Source organism: Choloepus didactylus, chromosome X (assembly GCF_015220235.1).
Source record: "Choloepus didactylus isolate mChoDid1 chromosome X, mChoDid1.pri, whole genome shotgun sequence".
Taxonomy (NCBI): domain Eukaryota; kingdom Metazoa; phylum Chordata; class Mammalia; order Pilosa; family Megalonychidae; genus Choloepus; species Choloepus didactylus.
The window spans coordinates 171734968-171753337 of NC_051334.1; the positions used below are offsets into that span (position 1 = coordinate 171734968).

Here is an 18370-nt window from a genome sequence, read left to right on the forward strand (position 1 = left end):
GTGAAAGGTTGGTTGCTTAAGTCATACCCAAATCTTACCCCAGCTCTCTACCAAATCAAATAGTCCACCAATTTTTCTTTAGTCATACCTTAAACCATCATGTGACTTTTCAGGAGTTCAATGCTTCCTGTAGTTAATAACCACAACTTTTACAGTGTGGAAGTAAAATTGCTAAACTAAGTAACTCCAGAAAAAAAAGTCAACTTCTTAAAGTGGCTTCTGAGTAAAGGATTCCACCATGTGCAAGTTTGCCCAAGCCAGAAACCTCAACCTGATGTATGACCCTTTCTCCCTCACCCATCCCTCTAATTAGTTACCAAGTCCTTATGATTCCATCTCTGAAATATTCCTTTAATCTGTAACCTCCTCTCCATCCCCATTGCCCTACTACAGGCTCTCATCATTTTTCTCATAAGCTATTGTAACAGTCTCCAAACCAGTTTCCCTGACTCAAGCTTCAGCCTTCCTTGAACCCCACAATTTTATTCTACAGCTACCAGCAGAATGATCTTTTTAAAATCTGATCATGCCAAACCTCTAATTAAAAACTTCAAGTTATTCCCTGGGCCAGCAGATAAAATCCAAACTACTTAGCATGGTGTACAAAGTACTTCATGCCTGATTCCATCTTATCAGCCTTTGCCTCCTGTCATGTACCTAGAGCAGTAGATAATCAAATTACTTGAAGTTCCCCAGTAAGTCCTGTTGTTTTGTGTACTCTCTGTTCTCTTTACTTGGACTTCCCCCTCCACTCCCCACAGCAGCTTGGGAGAGCCCCATGGTTTTTCTCTTCATCTCTTAAGAGAAGAAGATGCTCATCTTCTTTGAAAAGCCTTCCCTCACACTCTGGTCTTTTGTTCTTTCAGTTTTCATTCCTTTGTGGCAGGCACTCCTCAAGGGCTGATTCCTCTCTATGTACCCAGCATGTAGCATTCTGCTCAACGTAGCACAGTTGTTCAAGAAAAATTTGTTGAATAAATAGAGGCAAGAATTGATGTTGTCCTTCCCCTGGGAACCTTTCTCTTCTACCTCAAAGAAGAAAGTTAATTTCAGAATTTAGTGGGATTTGTAATCACCTCCTGGTATTTCTAGGTATTTGACAAGGACAATTTAAATCATAAGCCTTCCTCTTCATTAAAATTTTGTTTGTCTAGTTCAGTAAGATTTTCCTTAGGCTACAAGGAATTATTCTCCTTCCCTACTTTCCCCGGTACTAAAATTCGTATACACACACACACACAACTGGCCAAAGGAACACATGGAAAGGTTCTTAAGATAAGATCCGTCAACCTATGGAATATGTTAGGAACATTAAAAAACAAAATCAAGTAAGTACATCTTCCATTTCATAGAATGCCAGACTGTTGGACCCAAGAATAGATCTTAGCCAAGACTACCTTCTTTTTGTATGGCTATGTAAGTTGTGTTCCGTTCAACCCTAGGAGAGGCCATTCTTATAGATTATGATGTTACATGACACTCTACCCCAGGGTTGTATCATGTAAAATGTGCTCATCTAATCTGCTTCCTTTTCAAACGAGGAAATTTAGGTCCCAAAAAGCCAACACATTTGCTCAAGGTCACATAGGTATATCATGGTAGAGTCTAGGAAAGAACCTGATCCCTCCCTGTCTCTCAGTCATTCATTCTACTAATCAAAATTGCTTCTGGACACCATAAACTAGAAAAGATAGCATTTGCTAGAGTTGTATGGATAATGGATAATATGCCTTCAGCTAAATGTGAAATTTAAATCATTTCCTTTCTCTCTACTATTTGCTCTTGCTTTCCATCCCCTCACTCCCTAAGTCTGCTGTACTTGGCCTGTTTGGCGTGACTTCAGCATTCAGCAGATCATCACACTGTGGCCTCAAGTTGCAGGTGGCAACTTGTTCCACCATGTTGTCAAACTGTACTGTCAGTTATCTCCCCTGATGGCCCACTCCTCTAGGGCCTACTGTTGGCTCTCATTTTTTTTTTTTTTTGGCTTCTCTTCTTGGCATTTTATGCTGCTTTGTTTTTATAGCAGTTGCTGACTGGTCAACATGATCCTTTCCTTCCTTCTTTTCTGCAAACCAATGCATCACGGAGTGTTGGCTGTTGACCTTTGGTCTCTGGTTCTTTGCTGCTATTCATAGCTGCTGGGGGTGCTTAAGGGATGCTATTTCTTTGCCAACATTTTCTTTTCTTTCACCCCTTATTTTAGATTTTGGGCTTTCTGAATGCTTGAAGATGCCATAAGGGTCGCCTCCAAATAATTCTTCCTATAATTCCCTTTTTACTCTCATTTAAAAGTGAAAATATTGTTTGGCAGGAAGAATCTTAGAAAAATTTATGGAGATCATGCATTCAATAGCTAATTGTATCTACCAAAGACAATCCATTTAAAAAATAACTACTTCTCCCTCCCCTTACTCCACGCTCATCATCATCAAACTAAGATGACATGTTTTGGTAGGTTTGGTTAAACCTGAATGGAAAACTGGACCTCTTAAGCCAAAACCCTTTGTCCATAATGAATGACTGTATGGTTTCCTTGAGTTCTTGCTCTTTATCATTAAAGCTAGCATATCTTTCTGAAACTGATTGCTTGCTTTAGTTACACTTGATCAATCACAATGTAGAATAGAATTAGGTCATTTAATTTGTTAGAGATTTGCTACTTGCTGTTTAGGGGTTGTTTGCACTTTACATATTTTTCATTGTATAATCGGGAATTTCTTTGTAAATGTTTGGTTTTCAGGCTGGTTGGAAAGAAAATCACGCAACATTCATGAGTGAACTAAAAAATCTTCAGGCTTCTGGACTGACTACTCTTGGTCAGGCTCTAAGATCCTCATTTGATTTGTTAAATCTCAATAGATTAATATCTGGAATAGACAATTATGGACAGGTAAAAATTTTTTTGAGTGAGTACAGCTAATTTATTTTGGTGGCTTGGGGTAAGAATTTAAAATTGGGCATGGTTACCAAGTTTTCTGCTACTTTTCATAACCTCCAAAAGGAGATTCAAATATTTTTAAATAAATAATTTTTAAAATCTCTTTTTTTTTGGTTTTGTATTTGACTTGGTTATAGAATAGCTAAACTTGACTACCATCAAATCATCAGATACCAGAGAATGGGATGAATAAATTACAGAGAAATAATCAAGCAGGACAATTGAAGAGAAACTTTCTGTGTCCTTAATCCACTCCCCCCACCTCCATTCAATGAAAAAGCTCTAGAATAAGAGGAAGGCAGAATAGCATTTTCTGCTGCTACCATTATCCTTTCCTACTCTAAAAACTCTGATCACAATAACTAGAGTCACTTTCTAGGGCATAAGTTTCTAATATTCCCTTATCTGTGCCAGGATTTCAACTTAGGTGAATGGAGTCATGAGATACCTGTGTGGATGATTCTGCCATTGTAATCTCTTTTAATTATTGTTCTGTTTTGATTACTTGGAAAGCAGAGGGGGAGATATATTTGAATTTTTAGTATTGGGAATTCCCAAATTATAAGAATTCCTCAGTTTATGCTATCACCTGTTCAAGGGATTGCTATTTTGTTTCCCACCCACATCAGTCCCTAATCTTTTCCTTCTTGTTTATCCAGGCAAATAGGCATTTTATCAAACACTTGAGATCACTGGCAAGGCAAATGTAGACGTTTAAATAAAATTTTATTACTTTACACTGCTCTAATACTTTTAAAATGTATTTTAGGGGAGAAACCCATTTTTTTTAGAACCATCTATTTTAATTACCATCACAGATGGAAACAAGTTAACAAGCACAGCTGGTGTTCAAGAAGAGGTGAGATTTATTATTTTTTTATTTCATTTAAATGGCAGAGAACATGTAGTTATTTCTGTGGGAGGCATATATTTCCAGTTAAGAATAAGTTTCATCAAACCTTCCATCTCGGTAATCCTTGAAAGATTGCTTCATTTTATTGAGTTACAGGAAAGAAAAGTGAATCTTTTAACTTTTTAACTCTTTCTTCATTTTGTATGGGTTGTTAAGGTGGATGTTTTCAAATTTTGCCTTATCAGCTTCATCTTCCTTTGAATTCTCCTCTGCCTGGAAGTGAGCTAACCAAAGAACCTTTTCGTTGGGATCAAAGGTTATTTGCCCTGGTGTTGCGTTTGCCTGGAGTGGCTTCTGTTGAATCAGAGCAACTAGGGAGTGTACCAACTGATGAATCTGCCATCACCCAGATGTGTGAAGTCACAGGAGGTATTGGTGATATTTACTATTTCTAAGAGATGAATTTGGGGAGACAGAGTATAGTTTTCATTAAATGCCGTATCCAGTCTTTACTCGTCTGCCCTCAAAATAGTTAACAGAGGTTTCTTTTAACTGCTGCTTAAGCCCATCATCAGTATAATGTTTGCTGCCAAATGTAATTATGATTATTTCAAGTCATAGTTTAGGATTTCAAATGCTTGTATTATTAAATAATATTTTATTTGATTAAACTTGTACTCTGTTTTCCCTTTTGGTACAGGTCGCTCCTACTGTGTTAGAACGCAAAGAATGCTGAATCAATGTTTAGAATCTCTAGTTCAAAAAGTTCAGAGTGGTGTTGTTATTAACTTTGAAAAAGCGGGACCAGATCCACTTCCTATTGGAGAAGGTATAATAGATAACTTTTTATTACCCTAGTATGTTTTTTTTTGGATTTTTTATGCAATTTTATTTGGACATATTCACATACCATACAGCCATCCAAAGTGTAAAATCAGTTGTTGACAGTATCATCATATATATATAGTTATGCATTCATTACCACAATCAATTTTTTGAACATTTTCCTTACTCCAAAAAATAAAAATAAGAATAAAAATAAAAGTAAAAAAAGAATACCCAAGACATCCCATACCCCCCTATTATTCATTTTTCTACTCATCTATCCATACACTGGATAAAAGGAGTGTGAGCCACCAGGTTTTCATAATCACATAGTGACACCATATAAGCCACACAGTCACATCATTGCCCTCAAGAATCAAGGCTACTGGGTTGCACTTCAACAGTTTCAGGTATTTCCTTCAAGCTATTCCAATACACTAAAAACTAAAAAGGGATATCTATATAATGCATAAGAATAACCTACAGAATGACCTCTCAACTCCATTTGAAATCTCTCAGCCCCTGAAACTTTATTTTGTTTCATTTCTCTTCCCCCTTTTGGTCAAGGCTTTCTCAATCCCTCAATGCTGGCTTCAGGTTCATCCCTGGGAGTCGTATCCCACATTGCCAGGGAGATTTATACCCCTGGGAGTCATGTCCCATGTAGGGGAAAGGGCAGTGAGTTCACCTGCAGAGTGGGCTTAGAGGGAGAGGGCCACAGCTGAGCGATGAAAGAGGTTCTCTGAGAGTGACTCTTAGGCACAATTATAAGTAAGCTTAGCCTCTCTTTACAGTAACAAGCTTCATAAGGTCAAGCTCCAAGAGCAAGGGCTCAGCCTACTAAATTGGTAGTCCCCAATGTTGCGAAAATATAAGGAATTCTCCAGGTGGGTAAGTTTAATATTTCCACATTTTTCCCCATCCCTCAAGGGGACTTTGCAAATACTTTTTTATTCTCTGCCCAAATTACTCTGGGATGTATTGTGGTTTCACAATAACCTGTATAAACCAATCAGATGTCACTCCCTGTTCACAGTTCCATGTAATTATGGTATTTGAATAAACTGACCATACAAGTTAATTTATATAGTGTGCTACAGAAAATATGGGTTTTGCACCAAATTAACATCTCTTCCTTTGGTCTCACATAAAAGTTGAAGTTTTAGAACACCATCAGTATCATCCCTTACACTTTAGTCTGGTTTATGTTAGTTCTAATCAAGTCCATTTTGTTCATATCTGTAATTGTCAAGTCTGATCTCTTTTTCAGCCTCTTTAACATTTGCTGTATGGGGTAATGCTGACATTCATAGCTGCCAGACTCTGGCTCTGAGTCTCAGGTGTCATACAGATACCCTAAGTTCCAGGGACCGACCAGGTTATACACAAAGATCTCAGCATCTCGGAATTTAGAAGTAACCATTACAACTCAGGAATAGATTTAACTTCTCTAAGAGCTTACAGTCTAGGAGTCTTTACAATAAGCCTTAAGCCTGTAACCTATGCTCTCAGACTCAATTCTCAGAGCTTGCATGTTATAGTTAGTCCATATTAGTGAGGCATTATAATGTTTTTCTTTGCATTTCTGGTTTGTTTCACTCAACATACAGTTCTCAAGGTCTATTCACCTAGATGCATAACTTACAACTTAATTTCTTCTTGCTGCCCCTCAGTATTCCATTGTGTGTATATACCACAGTTCACCATTCCATTTATCAGTCGATGTACCCTTAGGCCACCTCCATCTATTGCAAACCGTGAATATGGCTGCCATAAGCACCAGTGTGCAAATGTCCATTCGTATCCTTGTTCTCAGTTCTTTCAAGTATAAACCCAGTGATAAGGTTGTAGGATCTTATGGCAACCCCACAGTTAGCTTCCTGTGGGACCACCACACTGCCCTCCAGATGGGCTGTATCATTCTACTTCCCTACCAACAGGGAATAGGTACATCCCTCTCTTCACATTTTCTCCAGCACTTGCATCCCTTGGTTTATTTTTTAAACAGTATTATTCACATACCATATAATCTATCCTAAGCAAATAATCAGTGATTCATGGTATAATCACTTAATTATGCATTCACTGCTACAATCTCTATGGGGACATTTCCATTCTGCAAAGAAAGCGGAAAAGAAGAAAACAAAATGACAAATAAAAATATAAAAGATAGAAGAAAAACAAAAATAAAATACCATGAAAAGGTCAGACAACAACACTACCATCAAGATTCCCATATCACTCCCTTATATCCTCCTCTTATAGACATTTAGCTTTGGTATATTCCCTTTGTTACAATTAATGGAAGCATCTTACAATGTTACCATTAACTATAGACATTAGTTTGCATTGATTGTATTTTTCCCCTATACCATCCAATTCTCAACACCTTGCAATGTTGACATTCAATTGTTCTCATTGAAAAATATTCTTATATTCATTTAATCAGCATTATTGACCATTCTAGGTTTCACTAAGTTATACAATCCCAGTCTTTATCTTCTATCTTTCCTTCTGGTGTCAACATGCCCCTAGCCTTCCTCTTTCAACTGTACTCACACTCATCTTTGTTCAGTGTACTTATAATATTGTGCTACCATCACACAGTATTATGCTATCCATTTCTGGATCTATACAATCAATCCTCTTGAACATTCTATACTCCTTCACCATCAAATGCCCACTCTCTAACCTCTTTCTATCCCCTGATAACCTGTGATCTCAACTCTCAAATTTCACTCATCAATATTAGTTCATATTAGTGAGACCATACAGTATCCATCCTTTTGCTTCTGGCTAATTTCACTCAATGTAATGTCTACCATCTACCATTTTGTCTTTTGGATTTTATATGTCATATCTTATTTTACTTTTTTTCCTTTCTCTCTCTGTTTACCCTTCCTGATAGTCTTTATTTCTACACTCTTCTCCAAACCTCTCTCTCCTGTCTTTTCCTATCTGCCTGTAGTGCTCCCATTACTATTTCTTATAGAGCAGGTATCTTGTTTGATATCTCTTTGTCTGAAAATATTTTAAATTCTCCCTCATATTTGAAGGACAGTTTTGCCAGATATAGGATTCTTGGCTGGCAGTTTTTCTCTTTCATTATCTTAAATATATCACACCACTGCCTTCTTGCCTCCATGGTTTCTACTGAGAAATCCGCACATAGTCTTATCAAGCTTCCTTTGTGTGTGATGGATCGCTTTTCTCTTGCTGCTTTCAGAATTCTCTCTGTCTTTGACATTTGATAATCTGATTTTTAAGTGTCTTGGAGTCAGTCTACTCGGATCTCTTCTGTTTGGGGTATGCTGTGCTTCTTGGATCTGTAATTTTATGTCTTTCATAAGAAATGGGAAATTTTCATTGATTATTTCCTTTATGATTGCATCTGCCCCTTTCCTCTTCTCTTCTCCTTCTGGGACACGTATATTTGTTTCTATGTATATTTGTGTGCTTCATGTTGTCATTCAATTCCCTGAGCCCCTCCTCATATTTTTTCCATTCTTTTCCCTGTGTGTTCCTTTGTGTGTAGGATTTCAGATGTCCTGTCCTCTAGGTCATAAATCCTTTCTTCTGCCTCTTCAAATCTGCTGTTGGATGTCTCCATTGTGTTTTTCATCTCTTCTGTTGTGTCTTTCATTTCCTTTAGTTCTACCAATTGTTTTTTCAAACTTTTGAGTTCTTCCCTATGTTTGCCCAATGTCTTCTTTATATCCTTCATCTCTTTTGTCATATCTTAACTCAATTCAGGATCTTTAATTAGTTGTTTCAACTACTGTATCTCATTTGAAATGTAAGTTTGTTCCTTTGACTGGGCCATATCTTCAGTTTTCCTTGTGTGATTCATAATTTTTTGTTGTCTAGGCATCTGGTTTCCTTGATTACCCCAATCCGATTTTCCCAGACCAGATGGGCCCTGGTGTCAGGAGGGCGTAATCTGTATCAGGTTTTCCTGAAGATGAGACTCCAGATTGTCAGACTTTCCTGTGAGACCTCTAGACTCTGTGTTTTTCCTATCCTTCCCAGGAGGTGGCACTTGTTAGCCTGAGGCTCCCTACTGGCATAAAGAAATGTAGTGCTTTTAATTCTCAGTGGACCCTCTCAGAAGCCAAGCTTAAACTATTTCTGTTGTTTTTTTCCCCAGGCCCTGGGTCTGAGTTCTCTGAGGGAGGGCAGCCACTGAACTGGGGCCCCACCCCCACCCCTCTTTCCATAGGGAAAATAATCCCTTTAGGGAATTATCTCCTACAGTTGAGTTTTTCTTTTGACTCTCTGACTATCTTAACTCCACTGTTGCCTGGGTCAGGCTGACAACTGACAATGCCTGAGGCTTTCTCTAATGAGCTACTTAGAAAGAGAGGAAAAAAAGGAAGAAAAAAGAAGTCCCCTTTTCAGAGCCAGTCCCCAGCCCTCCAGATCACCAGGCAAGAACTGGAGTTGGTACCTGGTTCTGTGTACCTCTTTTCTTGGGACACAGCCCTTTTCCATATTCTGAGCTCAGCCAACTTCAAAAGCCTCTGTTTTTATTTATTTATGTATTTTTTTCCCCTCAGCCCTTCTTCCTTTCTGACGAGAGAAATCTCTGGGTTCTTTCCTGCTTGTTCTGGTTTCTCTGTGTTCATAGGTTGTATTCAGTAGTCCAAATTTGTTAATTGAAACTGCAATTGGAGCTTGGTTGAGCTACATTCCCGTGTTCCCAGCAGGGACTGCTTCTTTTTCCCACGTGTTCCAAATCAGCCTGCCATGCCGGTGGGGGAGGGGTTCCAGCTGTGCAGTTTGGGGAGCTTTACTTACAGTTCTATGCTGTGATCTCAGCTGTTCCACCCATTCCAGACCGGTGTATGATGTCTGGTCACAGAAGTCCCCCTAACATTCGTTCCAGATTATTTACTAGTTGTTCCTGGCTATTTGCTAGTTGTCCTAGGGGTCTAACTAAGTTCCATACCTCCCTATGCTGCCATGTTGCCCCACTACTCCTCCCTAATGTATTTTATAGGAGAAGGCTGTGAGATTGAGAAGACATTAGACAAATCATAATAAACACAATCTTCACTATCTGCATGGATTCAAGTGATTGCAAATATCCATCCAAACAGTTACCATGCATTCATTGCTTAGGTGTACTTGGCAGGTAGCCAGAGCCTAATGACTCCAATTAGTGTTGAATCTTCCTAAAACAATTCCTCCTCCTACCTACCGATTTTATATACCCTGGTCCCCAGTCTTGGGGTGACATTGAATCATTCACCTCTCTTTTCACAAAATATTTGGAGATTCACTATAGTGTGTCATTTAACTAGTAATCTGGTTTTGTTCTTGTGAGTACCAAATGCACCAGTCTGCCATTATGAAATCTGTGTTAGTTACCATACATCAACAAGAGTTTGTGAATGCTTGTCCAGTAACAACTTATATTCTGTTAGATCATACACTGGTATTTTCAAGGCCATTTTTTAACTGCAGAACCTTTTTTTTTCAAATGAGATTTTATGGGGAGTTCAACATAGAAAAATAGATAAAAGCAGAGCTTCTTTGGAATCGGGGAAAGACCTTCCCTTCTCTCAAGCCATACCACTATTTCAAGGTTTCTTCAGAGCACTATATAGGCTATTGCTTCTCCTCATCCCCATCAATTCACACACATGTATATATGTGCATCCCTAGAGCCCATCACTACCATGGTGTTTGTCTGATATGATCCATACATTTTAATTGTCTTGGCCGCAATCAGTAGTGGAGTTCTAGAGAAGAAAAAGGGGCAAGTGCATAGGGGCAGAAAGATCTACATTTCTTGTGGACCTTGTGGTTCCTGACCTTTTTCTGTTTAGTTCCTTGACCCCTTTGAGAAGCTATTGTAAAATATGGACCCCCTCCCTAGAAAGATGGATGTAGGATGCACACACAATTGTGTATATAATTTCAGGGGTTTCTTGGACTCCAAGTTAAGAATACCTGCCATAGAGAACCAAGTCTCAAAATCTAGTTTAAATTAATCATAAAGGAAAAGCAAGCTATTTTATTAGCTGTCAACTGCTCAATCCATAGTTATGTATTCATTATTTTAATGGGAACTTTCTTACTGAAATCCTAGCAAGAGGCAGTTTGGTGTATGGTAAACAGCTCAGATTTTCTTTCTAGCTCCAATTCCCCTCTGTGCAGGGTTCTTAACTTTTGAGATTCTCATCGAAGCTAAGAGTCCTTTCCTCAGAAAAATACACATCCCCAGAATTGTGAGCTCAACTTCAGGGGAGTCTCTTGGGTCTCCTGCAGCCATTACGTGTATTCCTTAGGGCTCCATGAACCCCAGAAAATCTCCTGGTCTAGAGTAAGTTTTCCTTTGCCTTCTTTCAAGTAATCCTTAAATAAGTAACTCAAATGACTTGTAATTTAAGAAAAAAGAGGCTCAAATAATTACAACATATCTTTTACAAATATAATTTAGACTATGGGAGCATTGCATACAAGATCATGTAACTTTGCCTTGCCTTGTTTGGGGGTGGGCAGCAAATGAAGAATGCTTCTTTAAATCGTTAAGATGCACTCAGGATACAGCATTCAGCATTCAATAATGCTCATTTCCCACAGAATTTTAATGGTGAGTGGAGAAACTATAGTGAATTAGCTCATAATAAACATGATCCTTTTACTTTGTGCTTCCTGCTTCCCACTATCCAGGGATTAATTTATACATAGATTATATATCAGCACTCCTTCTACCTTTAAATGAATTTGAATTGTTATTTTGCCTTTACAGTCGGTCGTTGGGTCTAACTCTTCAGTAAGGAATACTTTTTTTTCATCTCATTGACAATAGAAAGTATATATACAAATGGAATTTATGACCTATTTTGTTATATTCCAAAAATGTAAAAACCATATAAGGGATTGAACAATTTCTTTTGCCTAATTTGGTAATTGAATTCTGGAAAAGTAACTGTGACATTTTGGTGTGTTTAATCTATGTGTCCAAGTCTCAGAGAATTTAAAACTAGCTTAAGTAGTTTTCCACACAACTGATTATTCTATTGATAGGTTAAGGATAAGGGGGGTGTAGGATTAGAGAGGATGGAGGGGAAAAGAGTTTCTAAAGAGAACATTTAGAAACCCTAGTAGAGTAGCTTTATTTTTCTTCCTCCATATTTCATAATAACTGGTTTTCTTTTTGTTTTGTACATTGTTTTTAGCTGGAAATTTTGTACAAGAAGATCAGCAGCTATACAAAGAAATGGATGCCTTATTCTGTCTTTTGTTTAACTTTTAGATGGACTTATGGATTCATCTAGGTCAAGCAATTCATTTGCTGCTCAACCATGGCATAGTTGTCATAAGCTTATTTACGTACGTCCTAATTCTAAAACTGGGGTTCCTGTTGGACATTGGCCAATTCCAGAATCTTTCTGGCCAGATCAGAATTTACCTTCACTAGTAAGTGTCATAGAATAAATGGTAAACATCATTTTGGATTTTCAATTTGCTGATTACAGTGAGCCTTGTAAAATAGATTTGAAGATTTTAATCCATGCTGCAGGCAAGTAAGTCTTCCCTTTTTGCCTTCTGTCTTTTACGGAAAGTCTAGCTCATTTCTATAAGCAAGGGAGGACTTCCTTTCTATTTTACTTTTCATTCTTAACTTTTCATTCTTTCTTTCAGTTGCCCTTGCCACTTAAACATCCCTATTTGCATGTTAAACCATTGTTATTTTTTATGCTGTTGTAATCTGTGACTTGGTTTTCAGAGCAGCTAATTTGATTATATGGTAAACACAATGTCTAAAAAGTACTGGCATTGGCTTTTAAGTATAGCCTCTAGAAGTTAGAACCCAGTTTTCCATCTTGTATAGGTTCTAGGAACATATTCAAAGCAGAGGTCATTCTCCTTCTTCCTAGATACCTAAAGGAACTTCGTAAGCCCCTATTTTTCATCTTTTTGTAATCAATGGACCATTATACGTAGCAATGTACCTTTCAATAATGGGTAATTAATCAATATTGTAAAAATGATCTCTAAGCAGGGACTTGTCTTCTTGTTCACTGCAGTTGGTAGAAGAGTATTTGATATTATATTGCTTCTACTATCCCCATGAAGTGCCTTTTTTGGGCAGGGGGTGGTATCTAGTGATAAGGGAAACTGTATAAAACACTCTCTCTTTCATCTCCTTCCCTCCCCCAACTCAATATAAAATGACCTGAACAACCCCTCTTGTACCTGGGGGTTGGGAGAGCTGGTAGTAGTGGTGGAGGGTGGAGGGTGGCGCAAACAGATCACTCCTCCTCCAGTTTAATGCCTTTCTGTTTCAGCTAATCTATATTCTGTCTAAGAGCTACAATTTTACAATAGTGAACTGCATTTTCTCCTGGATTACTGTTTTGGGACTCCTGAATATTTTCAGGAGTGTCTATGAAAGGTTTGAAAGTTAGACTAAAGAGCCATTTCAGCCTCTGTTGTGGGCTCCAATTGGCACATCTGTCAAATCTCAGTGTTCAGTTACTCTCAACCCCTTCAAACCTCTGAGTAAATGTTTTGGTTGCTTATTTAATTCATTATTGTTAGGAATGGGGCTCTAGTCATGCCTTTATTGCTTTTTCACATGCTCAAGTCTAATAATTCAGAAATATTTCTCAAGTAACATTAAAACTGAAATCAGGAAAAACTAGAATAAAAGAAATTCCAGGTAATTCACACATAGTTCATGTTACCACTTTTTCATCTTTAAAAGCACATTGCAAGGGACATCATCAGTGTGGTGGTGTAAGAAGTGCTGGTGAGCATTCCTTCTTAGAAACATCAAATAAATAAATAGATGGGGCTGAATCAACTTTCTCAAAACTCTGAAAAATGATCAAGACTAGATAACAGGAGAAACCAAGATGGCGGCTAGGTGAGACAGGGCTAAGGAACACCTCCGTGGAAAACACTAGATAAGGACCAGAGAGTGACCCAGAATACCGGTTACAGCGATGTGCCAGCTGGACGAGATCTGCTAGTTCCCAGGGGCTGTATACTTGGTGAAACTGAGAGTCTGCATTCTGAAACGAGTGAGTAAGCTGGCTGGAAGTCCCGCAGCCACGCGGCGATCCGGGGAGGCCAGGGTTTGGCATCTGGAGACTAACGGGCTCTTTTAATAAAAAAAGAAAAAAGGGGAAAAGCCAGGAGTGGTTGCAGGTGCGATCGGCTGCAGGTGTGATCATGGGAAACACGCAGTAAAACAGAGCAAGAGGGGGCTGGGCCGGCCTCTTGGTGTCTGGCCTGGAAGATAGCCCGCTGCAGATATCCCTGGGGCCGGGGGAACGGAGCAGAGAGCCAGAAGCCGAAAGAATCCCCGCGGCTAGCAGCTCGCTCCTGGGAGGGCGGGATAAACTCCTGCCTGGGGCCATGCCCACAGCCCAGAGCCCCGCCAGTTGTCCCGGAGCTGGGAAGGAGGAACTGTGCGAGGAGGGGGGTGTGGAGACGCCCCGTTCGGCCATTTTTGCATAAGGCTGAAAGCGAGCCAGCTCGGCCCGGCGGCCCGGGGCTTCCCTTGAGGGACGGCGCGCGCTGATGATGTAGCACAGCATTACCTCAGCAGAGGTCCTGGAGGATCGCGGCTGGGCAGGGGGACCCACTCGGAGATCCCAGAGACACTACGCCAAGTCCGGTGGTTTGTGGGACATCAAGAGAGGGGCTGGGGCTGAAATGAAATGAAGGCTTGGACTCTTGCGGCAGCCTTGAATCTCCGGGAACCGGGGGGATTTGAATATTGAGGCTGTCCTTCCTCCCTGACCACCCGTACAAGCGCCCCGCATTCAGGGCGGACGGCTCCAGCAACACACCCAGCCTGAGTTCTCTGGCTGGACCCCACAAGAATTGTTTCCCCATATAACGCAGGGACAAGGTGGAGAATTGACTTGAGAGGTATAGGTGACTCACAGACGCCATCTGCTGGTTAGTTAGAGAAAGTGTATGTCACCAAACTGTGTTTCTGAAAAATTAGATAGGTTTTGTTTTTTTTTTTTTACAAATTAAAAGAACCCTGTCAAGCAGAGCAAATGCCAAGAGGCCAAAAACAACAGAAAATCTCAATGCATATGATAAAACCAGACGATATGGAGAATCCAACTCCAAACACACAAATCAAGTTATCAGAAGAAACGAAGTTCCTCACAGAATTAATCAAAGAAATACAATCGAGGAATGAAAGCATGGCAAAGGATTTAAAGGACATCAAGAAGAGAGCATGGCGAAGATGGCAGACTGGTGAGCTGTATGTTTTAGTTACTCCTCCAGGAAAGTAGGTAAAAAGCCAGGAACTGCGTGGACTGGACACCACAGAGCAATCTGTCTTTGGGCATACTTCATACAACACTCATGAAAACGTGGAACTGCTGAGATCAGCGAAATCTGTAAGTTTTTGCGGCCAGGGGACCCGCGCCCCTCCCTGCCAGGCTCAGTCCCGGGGGAGGAGGGGCTGTCAGCTCCAGGAAGGAGAAGGGAGAATTGCAGTGGCTGCTCTCATCGGAAACTCATTCTACTGATTCAAACTCCAACCATAGATAGACTGAGGCCAGACACCAGAGACTCTGAGAGCAGCCAGCCCAGCAGAGAGGAGACGGGCATAGAAGGAAAACAACACGAGAAGCTCCAAAGTAAAAGCAGAGGATTTTTGGAGTTCTGGTGAACACAGAAAGGGGAAGGGCGGAGATCAGGCCTTGAGGCGCATATGCAAATCCCGAAGCAAGGCTGATCTCTCTGCCCAGGGCACCTTTCCTTAATGGCCCTGGTTGCTTTGTCTATTAGCATTTCAATAACCCATTAGATCTCTGAGGAGGGCCGTTTTTTTTCTTTTTTTTTAAATCCTTTTTGCTTTTTCTAAAACAATTACTCTAAGAAGCTCAATACAGAAAGCTTCAAAGAATTGAAATTTGGGCACGTCAAGTCAAGAGCTGAACTAAGAGAGCTCTGAGACAAAAGGCAATAATCCAGTGGCTGAGAAAATTCACTAAACAACACAACTTCCCAAAAAAAGGGGGGTGTCCGCTCACAGCCACCATCCTGGTGGACAGGAAACACTCCTGCCCATCGCCAGCCCCATAGCCCAGAGCTGCCCCAGACAACCCAGTGTGACGGAAGTGCTTCAAATAACAGGCACACACCACAAAACTGGGCATGGACATTAGCCTTCCCTGCAATCTCAGCTGAATGTCCCAGAGCTGGGAAGGGGGAGCAGTGTGAATTAACAGAGCCCCATTCAGCCATCATTTGAGCAGACTGGGAGCCTCCCAACACAGCCCAGCAGCCCAGAACTGCCCTGGGGGGACGGCACTCACCTGTGACATAGCACAGTCATCCCTCAACAGAGGACCCGGGGTGCACAGCCTGGAAGAGGGGCCCACTTGCAAGTCTCAGGAGCCATACGCCAATACCAAAGACTTGTGGGTCAGTGGCAGAGACAAACTGTGGCAGGACTGAACTGAAGGATTAGACTATTGCAGTAGCTTTAAAACTCTAGGATCATCAGGGAGATTTGATTGTTAGGGCCACCCCCCCTCCCCGACTGCCCAGAAACACGCCCCACATACAGGGCAGGCAACACCAACTACACACGCAAGCTTGGGACACCAATTGGGCCCCACAAGACTCACTCCCCCACTCACCAAAAAGGCTAAGCAGGGGAGATCTGGCTTGTGGAGAACAGGTGGCTCGTGGACGCCACCTGCTGGTTAGTTAGAGAAAGTGTACTCCACGAAGCTGTAGATCTGATAAATTAGAGATAAGGACTTCAACTGGTCTACAAACCCTAAAAGAACCCTATCAAGGACAGCAAATGCCACGAGGCCAAAAACAACAGAAAATTATAAAGCATATGAAAAAAACAGACGATATGGATAACCCAAGCCCAAGCACCCAAATCAAAAGACCAGAAGAGACACACCTAGAGCAGCTACTCAAAGAACTAAAGATGAACAATGAGACCCTAGTACGGGATATGAAGGAAATCAAGAAGACCCTAGAAGAGCATAAAGAAGACATTGCAAGACTAAATAAAAAAATGGATGATCTTATGGAAATTAAAGAAACTGTTGACCAAATTAAAAAGATTCTGGACACTCATAGTACAAGACTAGAGGAAGTTGAACAACGAATCAGTGACCTGGAAGATGACAGAATGGAAAATGAAAGCATAAAAGAAAGAATGGGGAAAAAAATTGAAAAACTCGAAATGGACCTCAGGGATATGATAGATAATATGAAACGTCCGAATATAAGACTCATTGGTGTCCCAGAAGGGGAAGAAAAGGGTAAAGGTCTAGGAAGAGTATTCAAAGAAATTGTTGGGGAAAACTTCCCAAATCTTCTAAACAACATAAATACACAAATCATAAATGCTCAGCGAACTCCAAATAGAATAAATCCAAAAAAACCCACTCCGAGACATATACTGATCACACTGTCAAACATAGAAGAGAAGGAGCAAGTTCTGAAAGCAGCAAGAGAAAAGCAATTCACCACATACAAAGGAAACAGCATAAGACTAAGTAGTGACTACTCAGCAGCCACCATGGAGGCGAGAAGGCAATGGCACGATATATTTAAAATTCTGAGAGAGAGGAATTTCCAGCCAAGAATACTTTATCCAGCAAAGCTCTCCTTCAAATTTGAGGGAGAGCTTAAATTTTTCACAGACAAAGAAATGCTGAGAGAATTTGCTAACAAGAGACCTGCCCTACTGGAGATACTAAAGGGAGCCCTACAGACAGAGAAACAAAGACAGGACAGAGAGACTTGGAGAAAGGTTCAGTACTAAAGAGATTCGGTATGGGTACAATAAAGGATATTAATAGAGAGAGGGAAAAATATGGCAAACATAATCCAAAGGATAAGATGGCCGATTCAAGAAATGCCTTCACGGTTTTAACGTTGAATGTAAATGGATTAAACTCCCCAATTAAAAGATATAGATTCGCAGAATGGATCAAAAAAAATGAACCATCAATATGTTGCATACAAGAGACTCATCTTAGACACAGGGACACAAAGAAATTGAAAGTGAAAGGATGGAAAAAAATATTTCATGCAAGCTACAGCCAAAAGAAAGCAGGTGTAGCAATATTAATCTCAGATAAAATAGACTTCAAATGCAGGGATGTTTTGAGAGACAAAGAAGGCCACTACATACTAATAAAAGGGGCAATTCAGCAAGAAGAAATAACAATCGTAAATGTCTATGCACCCAATCAAGGTGCCACAAAATACATGAGAGAAACATTGGCAAAACTAAAGGAAGCAATTGATGTTTCCACAATAATTGTGGGAGACTTCAACACATCACTCTCTCCTATAGATAGATCAACCAGACAGAAGACCAATAAGGAAATTGAAAACCTAAACAATCTGATAAATGAATTAGATTTAACAGACATCTACAGGACATTACATCCCAAATCACCAGGATACACATACTTTTCTAGTGCTCACGGAACTTTCTCCAGAATAGATCATATGCTGGGACATAAAACAAGCCTCAATAAATTTAAAAAGATTGAAATTATTCAAAGCACATTCTCTGACCACAATGGAATACATTTAGAAGTCAATAACCATCAGAGACTTAGAAAATTCACAAATACCTGGAGGTTAAACAACACACTCCTAAACAATCAGTGGGTTAAAGAAGAAATAGCAAGAGAAATTGCTAAATATATAGAGACGAATGAAAATGAGAACACAACATACCAAAACCTATGGGATGCAGCAAAAGCAGTGCTAAGGGG

The 18370-nt window shown here is 40.0% G+C and overlaps 1 protein-coding gene across 5 annotated transcripts in view; it reads left to right on the forward strand.

Annotated features, from left to right (window-relative positions):
• LOC119523052 (integrator complex subunit 6-like) overlaps positions 1-12798 on the forward strand; it is a 31427-nt gene extending 18629 nt beyond the window's left edge. The window contains exons 2-6 of one of the 5 annotated variants that reach the window (XM_037821811.1): positions 2744-2893; positions 3711-3800; positions 4040-4223; positions 4495-4623; positions 11884-12793. In XM_037821811.1, the coding sequence (XP_037677739.1) occupies positions 2744-2893; positions 3711-3800; positions 4040-4223; positions 4495-4623; positions 11884-12065 (735 nt within the window). In that variant the 3' untranslated portion in view covers positions 12066-12793. Of the gene's footprint in view, positions 1-2743; positions 2894-3710; positions 3801-4039; positions 4224-4494; positions 4624-11883 lie in introns of all 5 variants that reach the window. The other 4 variants (XM_037821810.1, XM_037821809.1, XM_037821813.1 and 1 more) reach the window with 4 other exon arrangements.
• Positions 12799-18370: the final 5572 nt, after the last annotated feature.